At 40.4% G+C, this 17,093-nt stretch overlaps 1 protein-coding gene across 2 annotated transcripts in view; it reads left to right on the top strand.

Annotated features, from left to right (window-relative positions):
- shisal1b (shisa like 1b) overlaps positions 1-16,375 on the top strand; it is a 49,828-nt gene extending 33,453 nt beyond the window's left edge. The window contains exons 4-5 of one of the 2 annotated variants that reach the window (XM_033636011.2): positions 1,652-1,954; positions 12,671-16,375. In XM_033636011.2, the coding sequence (XP_033491902.1) occupies positions 1,652-1,954; position 12,671 (304 nt within the window). In that variant the 3' untranslated portion in view covers positions 12,672-16,375. Of the gene's footprint in view, positions 1-1,651; positions 1,959-12,670 lie in introns of those variants that run through there. The other variant, XM_033636010.2, reaches the window with a different exon arrangement.
- Positions 16,376-17,093: the final 718 nt, after the last annotated feature.

The following is a 17,093-nucleotide window of genomic DNA, read 5'->3' as shown; positions in this document are numbered from 1 at the left end:
TGTGGGAGCTCTCAGCTCTCTGTACTAATGCCCTCCCAGCATGCCTCTGTCTCGGGTGGTTCAGACTGCCCTGTAGCAGGTCATGATATTTCATTTAGCGTCAGATGGCCTGTTGGGCCACTCTTTCATCCTGGTTCACATGGGCAATAGGACTGCAGGTATGATATTTACCACTGGCCAAGCAAGATAAACTGGCCGTAATTCTGCTCTGTACTCACACTGCATGGAGAAAATGGCATTATAGTTTGAGATTTACTTCAGTTCAAGGTAAAAGTGAAGGTGTTTTTCGTCTGAGGTGTTCACGAGTCAGTGCTTTATAGCATATAGGTATCCGTGTAGTTACAGAGTAGGTGAAATGATGCAGAATCGAAATAGATTCAGAGTGGAAGAGTCATCTGAGAATAGCATTTTAAAAAAGCAACAGAAGCAGCTAGAAACCTCTGACAGATAATCAATTGCTTCTGCTTTCCCTCTCTGAGGAAGCTGTGTTAAATAATGAATAACATTAGTTTTAGTTGTGTGGTCATGATCGATCCCACCAAAGACTGTGCACATATTCTTGTTTGCTTACCCTAAGGTTGACTGAAATATAGCCTGTTGCCCCCTCAAATTACCTGAGTAGACATACAAACTAAATTATAGTTAAATGTCTCGGACGCAGAGGTGAAGAGAGCCAAATGCAGTTAAGGATACATTTAGATTTAAGTGCAGGAGTGGCATTTGCCAGCCGTAGTGCTCTTTCGAGCAGCACAGATCGTCATTTTTAAAGCCATTTATTCAGATAAATATCCCAAGGCCACATCGTTTTCAGACAGAAGTGGATTCACTTGATTAAGTGAACTTGAAGCACTTGGACATCACTTTTTGTGAGGCCTTCTATCAGTGCAGTCAAACAAATTGCAAAGTGTAGAAAAAAGATGAGTTTCCCTCCAAATACATTCCTATTTCAGAGTAATATCCTGTGTCATCTCTGTCTCTTGGAGTCAAAATTATAGTATTTAATCTTGTACAACAGAAGCATCCTAATAGTACTGAATCACTTTCAATTTTTGTTATATCCCTCAACTAAATGTCCTCAGCACTATTGAAACAGAGACATCACATCCAGATATTTAGTATCCCTGGCTGCTATAGCAAAATGCTGCCTCTCTAATTTCTCAGGAAACTATTTCAGCGCATCTACCTTGCTGTACTTTTTGGATGTGGGTGAACTAAAACAAAGTTCAAACATGCAACATAAATCCAGCTGGATCATGTAATACATGACAAAATTTATGAGAGGTTAAAAGTAGGAGCACTGATTTTTTTCAGAGGCACCACAGAGGAGCCAGTATGAGATGGATTAAAAAGTGTCTTGTACTAATGAAATTCTTTGTCCAATTTAAGAGGCAGTATTTAAAAAAGCAGCAAATGGAACAGATGGAGGGTTTTTTAGTAATTCATTTGTTTATTTAGCTAGTTTTTACCAAGGGAGGATTTGATGAATGCCTTGGTCTTGCCACATGAACAGCAAACAGTCACACCTGGCAGCTCTATCACAGCTATTGGGATTTAAGGGCCCAGCTGAAGGGTAGCTCTGAGCATGTGAGTGTTTATCATCATCTTTCCCAGATTACGCTGTGCTAATACTCCCAGTCTGTCCCTCCCGCAGTAATTATACAGCCCTGGTTGGTGTGTGGATCTACGGCTTCTTCGTCATGGTGCTGCTGGCGCTGGACTTTCTCTACTACTCAGCCATAAACTACGAGCTGTGCCGGGTCTACCTGGAGAAATGGGGTCTTGGAGGACGCTGGCTGAAGAAGGCTCGGAGTCAGTGGCAAAGGTCCATGCCAGACGAGAGCGAAGCCCAGGCTCAAGCCCAGCCCATGGTCCCCAGCCACTACCAGCCCAGACACAGCCTCAGAGGGGAGAGCCACAGCCCCACACTCCTGCCCTACAACACATCCACCGCATGGTGAGTCACAGTCTGTCACATGATGACCGCCAACCCGCAGTTTGGCACGCATGTCTACTGTAAAGCTGCAAGAATCAGCAAATCGTGAGCTAAGATTTACGCCACAAATCACCTGGCTAACCACAGCTGGTGTCTTCATGGAAATATCTCCATGGGAGCGTTGGCTGCATGCAAATAATAATTTATACATAACAGTCAAGTAGCTGGAAACGACCATTTGGATTTTAGTGGAGATCAGTTAAATAGACAATCTGATGATGTAGCTATATTTTGAGTGATTATGGTCCATTTTATTTAGACTGCCCAAAACAATATTTTCTCAGCCAGCACAGGACATATGACTGCCTGATATCAGACAGAACAACTTGTTTGGTAGAGTGTGCAGCCTATAGAGGCTGAGTCCTTTGCAGCGACCTGAGTTCAATTTCTCTCCGCAGCCTTTTGCTGCATTACATCCCCTTCTCTCTTCCACCTCTCCTGTCTATCTACAGCTGTCCTATCATTAAAGGCAAAAATATGCCCAAAAATAGCCTTACATAAAAAAAACAAAAAAAAAAAAACAGTCAACTCATAACATTTCGTTTCCATCTTCAGTCTGACATTGCGTCCACTCAAACTTATTTCTATGGGCGAGGGGATTTTCCCTAACCAGTCACTAGAGACCCATGTATCTGCTAGAATATAATGTCATTTTAAGCCAACACTAACACCTCTTGCTAACATGCAGCGGGTGAAGGAACTCTGGCAGATGGAGTGCAATAAATAAACAGATATACAGCTAAATATACGACAAGCAACAACAATATTTGGGAAGCCTATTGAGCCCTGAACGAGCACATATAAAGCCTTCTTATTGCTCTGAAAACAGGTTGGAGGTGCACAAAGCTTTGCAAAAAATAGCCATAACGTGCCATAGCGTTTTATTTAAGCAAGCAATACCTCGCTTAGCCTGTTCGCTGACGCACAGAGCAGGTTAGGACATCTTCATTGGTAAAAACTAAAACCATCTAATGTTTAGGCGACTGCAGTTAGGCTTCAGAAATCATGATCGTGGTGTTCATTTGTGAAGATTATCTTGCTCGACAAAATGTTAAACAAGATGTGTATTATAAATGTCTGTTTGCCACAGAGCCTATTTTCTGCAATAATCCAAAATCCAATGGAAAAATTCCATAGGCATTGGCTTGACAAGGGAATCAGAGCAACACTAACTTCTGCGTTGGCGTACAGAAAAACGTCACCCCTGGAGCACTCTATGCCAGACCTTTCAGTCAGCTCGAACTTGGAGGAGTGGGTGGATTCAAAAGTCTGGACCGTGGCAAGACATAAGACACTCTCTAACTTCAGATGTAGACATACTCCAAAAACAGAATTACAAAATTAAGTACATAAAGTACACAAGATAAACATCAAGTGAAATATGTTATAAAGTTCAGGGTTCAACGCTAAGGTTTTTTTTCACTTGCCCGGTCAGGCAAGTTGGTCAGAGATCTACTTGCCCGAAGTCAGTTTTTACTTGCCCTATAAAAATTGTTTAATTTAAGCGGCTATCAAATAACAAAGACTGCAGTTATTTTTATGTTATATAATCTTTATTCACACTGTATTTATTAATTAAAACAACATATGTCATGTATTGTAGCTTAATTCCTACACAAAAATGACAGTGTCAGGGCTTAAAGTGAAAAATTTGTCAATCATTCTCCGTCTATAATTTTTTATTTTTTATTTTCTATAATTTTGCGCCCTACTTGAGCCATGCCCACCTCTATTTATTTTCACCCCTCTCTCCAGTTCTGCTGTATTAACACCGGGTTTAATATATTTTGCTTCCATCTCTCTGCCCTGCTCTACTCTACTTTAATGCTACTTAGCTCTCTCTTTACTCTACCAGTAGACTACCACATCCACCTGTTGCACAAAATGCACACAGCAGTGTTTCCCCTAGGATGGAGTTGTAGCAGCGGAGGTGAAGCACACGCATGAAAAATAATTTTCACATGCGTGAAACTTTTTTGTATGCTTGCAAAGCACAGCCTGCTGGGATGTTTCTATGTATCTACTGGCACCAGAAGGGCTCTTTAGGACTAAGTACATACAGTACATGTGTGCACAGTAATGACCAGGTGAAATGTCTGTCTAGCATATGAGGTGTCTCAAGATTTAGGAACATACAATTTTATTGAATATAATAAAGTAAAAAGTCACATGACATGCTGCTGTTTTGTGCTATGACCTATTTAAGTGTTGGAAGTTGTTATTTACGTGACAACATCTGAACGCAACACAAGCTCCACATGAGTGCCATGTTGAGCTGCTGTGCGAGCAGCGTGTTTGTCTGTGCGTAACAGCAGTCTGTTGGTTATTTACACACTGTCCATTTCAATAACTTTGTCAGCTGACAAACTGCACCGGGCTCGGGGTCAGGTTTGGTCAGGAAAATGCGGCCCAAGCCGCTCTAGCGTGCTAACCTGTGTTTGTGGCGGAACTCTGCCGTGCGCGATACAGAGAGCAGAGGAGAATTGTTAACGCGTGACCATGTAGAGACAGAAATGACACGATGGCATAACACCATAAATAGTATATTGTTATGTTATTATATGAAGCGTCCGTCGTGCAAAATAATATCAATGGGGGCTGTGGGCAGGACATTGTTACACAGCTGTGCCTGTGACTTCAGGCAGAGAGACCGTTGCATCAGAGCAGAAGAGCACGTTTTAAAATACATTTATTTTATCAATTAGTTATTAACTTTTACTATTTTTAGCAACTTGCCCAATCGGGCAAGTGAGTTGTTAGTTTACATGCCCGACCGTGAGTTTTTCTTGCCCCGGGCAATTGGGCAATCCTTATTGTTGAGCCCTGAAGTTTCAGAACAAACATGAACAGCCTTTGTCTCATTGGTTGTTACCCTGCTCCAGTGTCTTCAAGGTAGGCTGTGTCTTAACACCATTGAATTCAGTTAACATAAACTATTTTTATGTTGTTGTGTTATCTCAGCTCAGTGCTACTATTAATTTAGCAAAGCTATTTCTACCTTTGAGAATGCACATAGTGTGAGTTGCAGACCAGCATGACTTATAATGCAAGTTTGTCAGAATTAAAACATGTCACACAACCCTGAAGCAAAAAAAGCCAATGCTTATATCAGATCTGCTGTACAACATCACTGCTTTCAACACATAACCCACCTGATGTATAATATTCATGTATCATCAGTGAAATAAGCAGTTTCCAGTAAAATAAATGTGGTTAATATCTGCTAAAGTTCTTTAAGACCATCAAGAAAGAAATTTAGAAAAACTTGAGACCCCCAAAAGGACACCCATACCATAAGAGTTGTTACATAACCCTGTGCTGACTATCACAAATATGATTTGTTCTACTCTAATAAGCTTATCACAGTTCAAAGACTCATGCTGTTGTTTGGAAAACTGTAACAGATCCTTGGTAAGAAATTCGAATGTCCCTTTAAGAAACATTCATTTACTTCATTTCTTTTTAAACAGAGGTTCTCTTGTGTCTCATTTTCCTGTCTGTCTGTTTTTCTTCGTCGTCAGTGTTTTGTTATATAGCGAGAGCAACATGGCAGGGAAGCAGTGTGTCTAGCAGGACAAATTAGAGCATTTCTAACATAGTTTTCCCTAGCCAACAGGGAGGAAGCTCAAACATCAGGCTCCCCGTTTACTTGAATTCCTTATTAAGAAGGCAGTGTGCACACAAAGATACACACACGATGGCTGCCTACCAATGACATTGCCAACTCTGCTCCTGTCAGACTCATAGCAACTCACTGGTAAAGAATTCAGTCATTTCAATATGTGGCTTCCCACTGACTAAGGAATACAGACTTTATCAATATTTTACGAATTCTGCTCTCTAGCCCACTAATGGATAATTTTCTGCAAAGCATCTGATCTGTATTTGTCTTTCATCTCAAAATAACTGCACTCTGTCTCAACATCAACCTCTTTTTAAATAAGAAATCTGGGTTTTAAGTCTGACCAGCTCGTTAGGGAACTGTCTTTATTAATGAGAAGAAAAGAACAGAATAATATGAGAGCTGCACTGCCCGCCAGAGGCCCCTAACTCTTATTTAACCTGAATGATTCAACTTTGAGTCACATTAGAGACCTTTCATGGAGTTTCTGTGGCAAAACACCATCTGCTGTCCTTTCAGTTTATCTTTTTATTACCCTTGAGAGCAGTCACAGGAGTCTCAAGGTGTGTCAGGCTGTGTGTGCCTGTTGTTAAAACATACAAGTTGAATTACAATGCCAGGAGTGAGCTGTAACACACAACAGCCGAAGGGAACTTGGCGGACGTTGCTCAGACTTTAGTGAAATAGCTACACAATCGTAGAGTACAGTCTGAACAAACCTACATTTTTGTGCAGTCAATATTTTATGTGGTTCTCCATGTCCGACACTGTGCACCCTATCTGTCTGACTGGGGCTCAGAGTGTCTTCCTAGAGGTAGATATGTCTCTCGGGTCATGATAATTTAATGTGGGCAGAGGTTTGACAAATGACTTTGAGAAGCAATGTAGACTGTGCAAGCCATAGATAGCAGAACTGGGATGCTGCAGAGGGATCCTGGGGCTGCGTTGCTGTTGGAAACGTGGTTAACTAACAGTGGACATACCCATGGAGCCTCCTCATTAGCCATGAAGTCAGTTCAATATGATAGGACTCATCAATCCTAGACTCATGAGGTTGACCTGTACTGGCAGCTCACCAGCTTTAAGCCAGAGGATGTCTAAAAAAGGTGTCTGGAACTGCAAAGCAGCAAAATGTTCATTGAATAAGTGGGCCTAGAAAACGAGAGCACGTTAAGTTCATGATAATTCATGCTGATGATGACTGATGGGAAATGTGTAACCGCATTTTAATAAACAGAACAGCTACGAATATTCTGAGATAATCACTCACATCTGTAAGAAAAAAAGGGACAGATGCTGTGAGCAAAATTCAGTCACAAGCCCTTTCTGGGGCAAGACTAGAATAGCCTGTTTGCAGTTTCACACAGTGCTCTTCTCACAATCCAGATAATACTTACACATTTTGTTAAATGTGTTAAGTAACCACGGCTTATACTGTATGTACACCACAGCTGATGGTGCCCACACAGTGCGTCATCAGATGGCCCATGGTTTATTTGCGGGGGTACAGATCTTTATCCCCAGAGAAGATGCAGGGTAATGGCTCAGAAAACTGGGTCCACTTAGTTGGAACATCTGTTGGCCAAATGTAAACAAACAGAGATGGGGTCAAGTCCCACAACTGGCGCAGCAGCATCTAAAAACAACCCAGTTGCACAGCAACTCAGGAATCCAGCACAAATGGTTACCAGTGCAGCGGAGCGATCCTCACAGCAAGTCTAACTAACTTCAGATTAACTACACATGCGGAGATCTCTTTCTTCAGAGAAAGTTCAGCTTGGTGTTCAGCGTGTAGGAATATTGTTTACCATATCGCTACATGAGCGGGCTGGTACTGCTGCAAATCTGCTGGGGGTTCAGTGTGGGCGACTTGGGAAACTGTTATTACTTTCTCTCCATGGATACCCTTTGTTGAGATCTTCATGTACTCAGACCAGTTTGAATTAATTTTAAAACAGATAACCGGTGTCATTCTTCCCAAACTGATGTGCAATCCAGGTGAGAGAAAAACAACAGGTCTGCCAAGCCAGACATTATGGTTTATTGTCACTTGATGGGAAGAATGCATTGTTTCTCTATGAGCAGGGAAATGACAGCAGATGGGAGTTTACTCACTGAGTAATGTGGCACTTAACGACAGCAACAACCCACACAATGATTGATAAGAAGTATTTATACCACAGGGGGTACTCAGCCAGTTTGATATTTTTGTTTAGGAGGAAAATAAGCAACAAAAGTAGCATTACAATTTAGTACATTTATTGTTGCAAGTGCATGGGAGACACCTCTCACCAATCCAAGTCAGACACCTGAACAACACGTGCTGCAGATAATGCCTCCAATAAACTAGAAAACTTTTAAAATCCTTTTTAAAGACTTAAGTCTCACACCCTCTCACATCTAAAGACAATGTGATACTTTAGTTTTACACTATAGGATTTTAACAAAAAATGGGGATCTTGCTAGATCACTATTTGCAAGACTACAACTACCTTCCTCATGAAATTATTTCCCATCCTTCTCCTGGTTGAAAATATTACACCAAACTCCCTTTGAGAAATAAGACATTTTAACAGTTCCTTTCATGTCCGCAAAAACATATGACTCTAGAAAGGCTTCATGTGTCAACAGTATTTTTGTAAATTCATCATCAGTATAATCCATAAAGACACTGTATTTGTGTACAAACTTTACACTTTGGATTTTGTCGCCTCAACTCGCTTCCAGCCTCTGTTGGTTGGCTGAACTATTTTAACGGTAGGAGATCATGGGAATGAGAGGTGATCGTTGGTAGATCAGATCAGATCGTTGAATGGCTGGTGAATAAGATACATGCTGATTTGACCACAAACTCTAATTAACTCCATTACTCCACCCATTTTCTATAGTCCAAAAGAACCAAGACTTGTTCATGGTCCTGTGTCTCCCCAGTTTCCCCTCCATGTTTACAGTCTTCCTGGTTTGCTGCTTCTTATTCTGTGCTTTCATGCTAACATTAGTATTTGCATGAGTTTTAAAACCACCTTACACCAAACAATCTAGACCACAGGAGCATGTAACAACTGAGGTAAAATTTCAAGAATCTTATTTTGACACTGGAACCTGTTACCACTTTAATATAATCAGTAGTTTATTAGTGAGCCGCAGAGGTGTTGGTTGACAGATTTTGTTACCTTGAGATAGAGCCAGAATAGCTGTTTCCCCCTTTCCAATCTTAAATTAAAGCCAAGCTAAACTAAGCAGCTGCTGGGTCCAGCTGTATATTTACCATTCAGATACGAGAGTGGCATTGATTATCTCAAATAACTCTGAGCAAGAAAGCAAATGAGCATACTTCCCAAAATGTCCTACTACTCCTTTAAATGACATCCAGTTTAAAATGCATTCAAATAAACACATTTGGAACATGCCAGGTGGTTAAATGAGGCTACTTGAGCTCATCTGACACGGTTGCGGGGTTACATCAGGCGAAAACTACTGGGAACCACTGCACTAAGTTATGACATTGCCTCAGGAAAAAAACATTTTCACATCACAAATCCGAGCAGGGCTCTCGTGTAACCCTTAAACTGCAATAAACTCAGCTGTTCCTGGAAGCTCCTGCTCCATCACCATAAAGTGCTCAGCAGCATTAAAGCCCTGATTGGTTGTCCACTTGTGGCTATTAGGACATTACAAGTTTGGCAAGGATCCCGGTTTTTGCCAATCCTCTTTGCCCAGTAGTCCACTTTAGCAATTAGTGGTACTGGAGAGCAGCGGCATCATCTGGATATCTTGACAAAAGAAGGAGAATTTAAAAGGAGCTGAGAAGGAGTGAGAATCTCCTATATTATCACTTATTTTACATTCCTTGTGTAGCGTGCCCACTCAGACACTCTCCTCTCTCAGAACTGCAGGAGCATCTGATCTCCTGCTGTCATTTCAGTCTGGCTTTACTGCATATTTTAAATAAATTTGTCTTTAGTCAGAGCTGATCAAGACTTACTGTGCAAAAATAGCTGTGCAATCAAGATAAAACATAAGCTGCTCCTTTGCTCATGTTTGGTGGCTCAGTAAAAAATACGACCTGTTCATGATCTAAGCCACCTCTTGTCCAATATCAGCCGCCACCCCTTCCCAGTGACCCTCAAGGATAAGTGGGTATAGCTTACGGATACATGGATGGATGATTCAACCTTGGTTTAATGTGTGCTGAGCATCAGCTAGAAGTGCCACGGATAAAAGTGGGAGAATTGAGATGTTGGGCAACATCAAATGGCTCCACTGCACATTGACCAGAAAGCGTCAAAGAGTCTCTTGGTGATTCATAAATCACTTGGCACCAAGCTACAGCAGCACCTCATGCCAGTAACCACCCACTCACTCAAGGGTTGGTAGCTTTCTGGGCCAGCTGAGCTTAAGCCGTGGATGTAGCGGGCAATGCAAGGTGGCATCTGTCACCACTTTCAGCATATACCTGACTCACCAGTGATCGTAACGCTGCCTCTTACTGTCAGACCTCGGTGACTCAGCGTTATCATCCAGTCTAGTAAACGGAGTCACTTTAACTCTGCTCTGTCTGTCTATTACATCACTTTGGTCGTAGGTAACCATCCCTAACACCAACACTCAAACACCTGCCGGTCTGTCTACTGAGGAAATGACACTCAGCTCCACTCAGGAAGCTGAAACAGCATTTCACACCTTTTTTTTCCCCAGTTGTTTTATTTTCTGTCAGAGTGTGATCAAAGACTAACTGTGTCTCCTGCATATTCACATCCATCTTTGAACTCAGTGGTTGGCTTTCTGAGGTAATAATAGAATTGTACATTATGAAATTATTCCTGGCCTGTCTGTCCACGGAGCAGCATGCCAAGACCTTGTCCAATTAAAGCTACACCCTCCATGTGGTGTGAGTTAATTAACATCACAGATGCAACAAAGGCGGCCAGGCACGGAGTTCTGCTGCAGGCTAAAAGGAAAGAGCAGGAGAATAGGTTTAGCTCCTTGAAAGTCGAAGTATGACTTTTGGCATTGCTACGAGCAAGTGAGGTGGCAGCAATTTTATTTTTGGGCTGTGTTTGTGATCTTTTATTAGATATGTTGTCATACATTTACTTTGCAGTTTAGGCATTTTCTCTAGAGTGCATTAGAATAACCTTTGAGTGGAAACTTTTATTTTCCCATCAACAATGCGTTATTTTGGGCGGCAGAAATGAGTGGGATGTGATTCATAGAGGTGGGGGTGAGCTGAAAGCCTTTACAAGAATTACAGACTTGTAAAATATTCCTGTAAATCTGATTGCTTTTTGAAAAGCAAAGCTGCCACGTTTTTATTAGTCTTTGTGTTTTCGGGCTTTCAGCTGATTTTCAAGCCAATATGTTGTTATACAAAGATCAGTGCGGATCATTAAGCACACACATCGTTATCTGAGACAGTTTCAGCCATGCAGCTAAAAACCATGTCCTTTTTGTTCAATAGGATCCAGAAGATTTTTTCCAAACCACTCATGTGGCAACTTGAATTTTATGATGCAGACATGCAGTCGGGGCTTTAGTAAGGCAGTTTGGAGCTGATAAAGCAAGGATATGCCCTTAATTTCTTTTCTTTTACTTTTTAATAGTATTCACTGTGTTTATATGCAATCTTTGAAATGTATACATACATGCAATCCTAAAACATTTGTTCTTCATTTGCTTGGTTTACTGAAGCATTCAACCACATTTTACGATAACAAATAAACCATCTTTGTTAATAGATTGTCCCTGTGGTTGGATGTGAATAGCCCCTTTGATCTTTCTCCAGATGTCCACTGATTCTCAGTCCCTAACCTTTAACCCCTTCTGACTCAGTGCCGTGACTAGTTTTAGTCTGGTGTTCGCAATATAAGATTTTAGGGGCCCTCTTTGGTTTGAAGAACAGAGACCGGATATGAACCTAGTCCAAATTACACACAGGTCAGCTAGGGTCTTGCTTTACTGCCGCAGTTCTCTGGTCTGTGTGTCAATATTTCTAATATCCTGAGCCTACTCTGCTCTAATCATGTGGTATGTCATAATCAAAGCTGGAGATTTTATAAAAGTAGCTGCATATGCAAAGGATTTATATTATTAATGATGATTACTTTAATATTTCATATTAAATTGGTTAGAAATGTATCTTATGTGTATCTATAACTTGACCTCTGCTGCTTCACAGGTCCAACATTTCAGACTTGAGAGGACCTCTAGCTCATAGTTTAGCTGCTCTTGTCTGTTTTCATTGTTCATTCAGTGTCTTTTATACTTGGCCAATGTAATAAAAAAAAAAAAAACAGAACGGAACTGGTCACAGCATCCGACGCCAAAGGAGTGTGAAGCACAAAATCAAAGATAAATATTTTTCCTCTTGCCTGTAGTGCTTTTTATTGATCTAGATTGATTTGGTGTGAGTTGCCAAGTGTTGTAGATACCGGCTGTAGAGATGTCTGCCTTCTCTCAAATATAATGGAAGTACAGCACTTGGTCTGTGGTGCTCAAAGCAAAAAAAATAAATAAATAAATAAGCTATTGAAAAATTGAACAGCAATATCTCTTTGCAGAAATCGTGACCCAGTTGTTCGAAATAGTCCATAGACATTGTTGTGAGCAGTTTTATGAAGGAACTATTTTCTTTCTATCGAACTGCACCTGCCAACCGTATCACAGCACAGATCAAAGCCTGCATCTACTGCTAGCTAACGTTACGGTTCAGTCAAGGAGGACGGCATAAAGTAGATGAATGCTCTCCTTTGCACAGGGATACAGTTTGTGGATGTAGTTCCGTGGAAAGAAAATAGTTCCTATACGAAACTGCTTACAACAAGGTCTGTGGATATTAGCACCACAAGCTCAGTGCCATCTAGTGAGACATCCATATGGCCGATATCTCCAATGATCTGCAACTCACACCAAAACAATCTAGACTGATAAATACCAGTTGTTGTTTTGGGGGGTGAATGGTCCCTTTAAAAAAACAGTTAAGTGGACCTTGTGATAAGATTGTTTTTTTCAGGAATAACAACTAATGCTGAATATCTGTATTTCTATCTACACAGAATGAAGCTGCGAGTGGACAAACTGAAGAGTAGCAACACCTTGTTTCCTTATGTGGTACAGAGGAGATGCCCCACAGATGCCCCCTTTCTGCACCACAGACACAAACACCAGTGGTGGGCTAGCCATACTGTAGTAGTTAGTAGTGACTACTGCCCCTTTTCAATGAGCACAAAACACCCATGGACTGACAGAAGCAGGCTGATATGGCATTTAGAAACCAAACTGAACAAAGGCTGCCAGGAGACAGAGAGGGCCGCACTGCTGCTACCACAGCAGAGGAGCGACACATTCAACTGCTCACAGGTGTTCAGTGATCCCCGGAAGCGGCTGCCAAGGCCTGGAGTATCCCAAACAGATCTGAGCTGAACTGGATAAACTGTACTCGCAAGCGAGGAGGCTTGCCTGTTTTTAAAAAAGAAGCTCATCTTTCTAGATATAAAATGTTTATTACACTGCTGTGTCAGTTTGTGTTCAGTAGCAGTTAGACACAGTTGTGGGTTATCTATTTGGTGATTTATTTATGTGAACTAGTCAGAGAAATATATGAGTGGTTAACATTCGGAACATGTAACAGCTTAGGTTGATGCTGAGCATCTCACGTAGACTAGAATGTTTTTGTTTCTTACTGAAAGCAGACACAAAATGTCTCTGCAGCCATGTTAAAAAAAAACAGTATCTTGTATGATATGTTTTAGGTCTCCTTTCTGCAAAACAAGGGATTTCTCTATATTGTAACGTGTCCAAGAAGGACACAACGCCATACAGATTAACTACTGTAGATCTAAAGGTTTTACATTAGGTCATCAAGATTTCTCTTTTGGTTTAGTGATGCTGAGAAAAGGAATCTTGACTTTCGATAAGTTATTCACCCTAAACATCAATGAGGATCAGGGATGCCTTCACAATAGCAAAGAGCTTCATGCTAAGTTAAACATAACCTTAATCCTTGGCTGTGAGCCTACAAACCCATTTGAGACCATTACTTATAAAGTTAGTGCGAGACAGTTGCCTCGGTAACCTCATCCATCGACTTGTTTGCCCTTCCTCATTACCGGAGCTGCCTGAAAAACAGCTCCATTAGCAATATGATGCAAATGAATTTCCATTTGGTTCCTTTATAAGGAGCCCTCTATATCCCACATTGGTAATAGACAATTGTAAGCGATTAGCCATAATAGAAAATGTAAAAAACCCATTAAAACCCCTTTCACTGTCAGCAATAATGTACAGTAGCTTAATCAGAAGGATGACATGGTATGTAAAAGTCAGAGGCGCCAGCCAAATGAGCACTGGGAGGGTAGTCATTGAGGTGTATCGCAAAGCTTTCAGGTCGGTTTACATTTAATAAGAAGGTGAAGTCGATGAAATGGATTTAGAGTATTTCTGGATAATGAACTCGTATTGTCGCCAACAATTTCTGGGTCAGCTTTTTTAAGAGGGAAAAGTCAAAACAATTATCACTCTTTAAAGAAAAACTTTAGAGCTGCAACTAATGAATACTGTCATTATCAGACAGTTATTTTCTCAATTAGTCAATGAATCATTTGGTCTTTAAATGTCAGAAAACAGAAAAAATTGCCTGTTATTTGTCAGGGATTGAAATTGCTTGTTTGATTTAACTAACAGTCCAAAAGCCAAGGATTTTCGGTTGTATTATATATATATGTATATATATATATATATGATAAAATCCTCACATTTGTAAAAAAAAACAAAATAAAATAAAAAAAAAGCTCCGTTATCTAATTGCAATCCTGTAGAGCTGTAACAAAAGATTAATTTAATTATCAATTAATGAGCAAATTATCTCTCTTAATAAATAGTTAGGTCTCTTAAGTGTCAGAAAAGAGAAAATGCTTGTTTACTTGTTTTAGCTGACCAACAGTCCAAAGTCTTAAGATTTTCAACTATCACAGTGGCCATAGAAAAGCTGCAAATCATCACATTTGCAAGACTGACAATAAGGAATTGTTTGTCATTCTTGCTTGAAAGAATGACCAAACCATAAACTGATCAACCAAATAGTGAGTTGGACGAATTAATGAACTGACTGTTTGTTTAAGCTCTAAAATCACCACAGTTAAGGAAAAAGGTATTACTTTATGCCCAAATCCTAATCAACTACTGAGACAAATTCTCTGTAATCCATAAAATGCTAAAAACAGACAAAGCAGCTGTTGATGCCAGACTGTATATGAGCGACAGCATATGAAGACCAGGTGGACAGACGTTGGCATGGTAGGGGAGAGGTATCGCTCCCAATCTTGCATCTGCAACTGCTACTCTGGCAGCTGCCGAGCCTGTGCGTGTACAAAATCTCTGGTCCGTGCAAACATTAACATCCCTGCTGAAAGCTAACGGGAGATACCATTAATTGTTCAGAGTTGGCTATAAGCCAGCCATGAGACTTGCGGTCTTGCCATCATATTTTACCTCCCTGTTTCATCAAGTCCGAGTGGACCCTCTAAACAGAACTCTGCTCATGCGTTGTTAACAGGGCCTGCAGGCGTCACCCTCAGTTATCAGCAATAATATTCACATTTGCTGAGTTGTTAGAGCAAGTTAATTCCCATTTCAGTGGCTAAAGTTTAATTGCGTGTGTGCCCCAGCAGGTTCGTGCTTTCAGGGGCAGAGAAATAGGATGTGGCCAAATGGAATAATTGGCCAAGGGTTCAGCAATTGTTCTAAATTGCAGTCTCTTTCTGTAGCTGCCTCTTTATTCCCAGAGTGTGAACAGCAGCAGCAAACAGGGAGAAGTTTTTAACAGATGCAGCAGTACGAAGAAGATTAATTAGTTCCTAATGCTGGATAAGCGGGAGAGATCTGCTATGCTAGAGAACATGTCGCTTTTCAGGGCTCTATGCTGTGTGCTCTGACCTGTAATAAAGCAAAGGTTTGTTCTTATCACCAATAAAGTAATAGTCACACCCAGGGAAGAAGAAAAACTAATTTTGCCTCTGACAAGCAGTAGCAGGGTCAAAAATTGATTCTTTCCCCCATTTCTCAAAATGTTACAACTTGGTTTTGTGATGTTTTCTGTTTTGTTTGAAAACAGTCTTGACTCTGGCCTGATGTGATGTGGTACTGTAAATCGTATCAGCTCAACCCTCTTCCCAAAAAAAATAAATAAATAACAATAAAAAACACAAATAAAAAACGGTGGGAAGAAGCGAGCACACATCTGTTTCAGTCTCTCCAGGTTGTCATGGTAACAGTTGCCTTACAGTTGAATACCCACCTGTACACAGAAGCTTTGTAGTGGTTGATACCTCACTTTTTGGGTGTGGTGGTGATGATAATGTGCACCACGTTCTGTCTATGTATTTACTACTAGATAGAATGATCAGTACCGTTTTCAGTTGGATTGTTATTGCACTTGTTGACTTTGTATTGTCACGACAGGGAGAAATAAAGTTTTATCTTTTCCAGTGTGTTTAAAACCCTCTGCATCAGGTCTTCTTCGGGGGAAAAAGCATAATTTCATTAAGCCTTGAAAGCCAAGTTCCTTACAGAGTCTGGAAACAGACAAAGATTAATAGAAGGTTATCAGAGAAGTCTAAAAAATGAATGATTATATCAATAAATCATACTGTTTTTACTTGAAATGGAGTGGCAACGTTGGTTAGAAATAGAGATAACAATTTAATTCTGTCCTTAACCCCCAATGATTTGATAAAAATAAATTAAAACTTTATTTCACACTTTCATTTTGTCTTTTACCAGCTATTTTTGGCTCTTTAGTGTTCCTGTTTTGAGGGATATTGGCACACATCTAATAATTTACCTGTCTTATTTTCCTTACCACATTTCCAATTCTTCTTTTTTAAAAACTTCATACTGTCTTTGCAGTGCAGTGTAAAGCTAATTACACCTATGTATTAATAGTAGTATATGGATAAATGTAAGATTAAACTGTTATTCATATAACATAATCATGTTTCGATGCATACATTAAATGCTTGAATAAGACAGCAGTTGGATTTATGCTGTATTCATAGTACTTCTATAGCATGTTTCAGGTTTAAACATTATTAGAGAAAGGGCTTTGAGGATACGGACTAAGTGATGTGTTTGGCAAAGGTCATCTTCATATAATATTTCAAGAGAATGGTTGGCTCTGGTTCTGGAGTGTAAGTTTCCCAAATCCATTAATGAGCTCAGTAGAGCCACTTAAGTTACTATGATATAGTAGCATTCAGGTCAGGTTCCCACTCAATGTGACCAAGGCTTTTTGTAACTTAAACCAAGACCCTACAAAATAATGCAGTTAGCTGATGATATGCTAACTCTCTGAGGTACTGGCCAAGGTATTAACTTTCAATAGTGAGCTAGTTAGTCTGACATGCTAGCACCTCCAGCTTACATTAGAGCAGATGAACAGGACTGACTGTTCTTACACTCACTTGGGTACCCACAGAACCC

The sequence above is a fragment of the Epinephelus lanceolatus genome, chromosome 5 (genome assembly GCF_041903045.1).
Source record: "Epinephelus lanceolatus isolate andai-2023 chromosome 5, ASM4190304v1, whole genome shotgun sequence".
In the NCBI taxonomy this organism is placed as follows: Eukaryota; Metazoa; Chordata; class Actinopteri; order Perciformes; family Serranidae; genus Epinephelus; species Epinephelus lanceolatus.
This window is presented reverse-complemented; position numbering and strand designations above follow the sequence as displayed.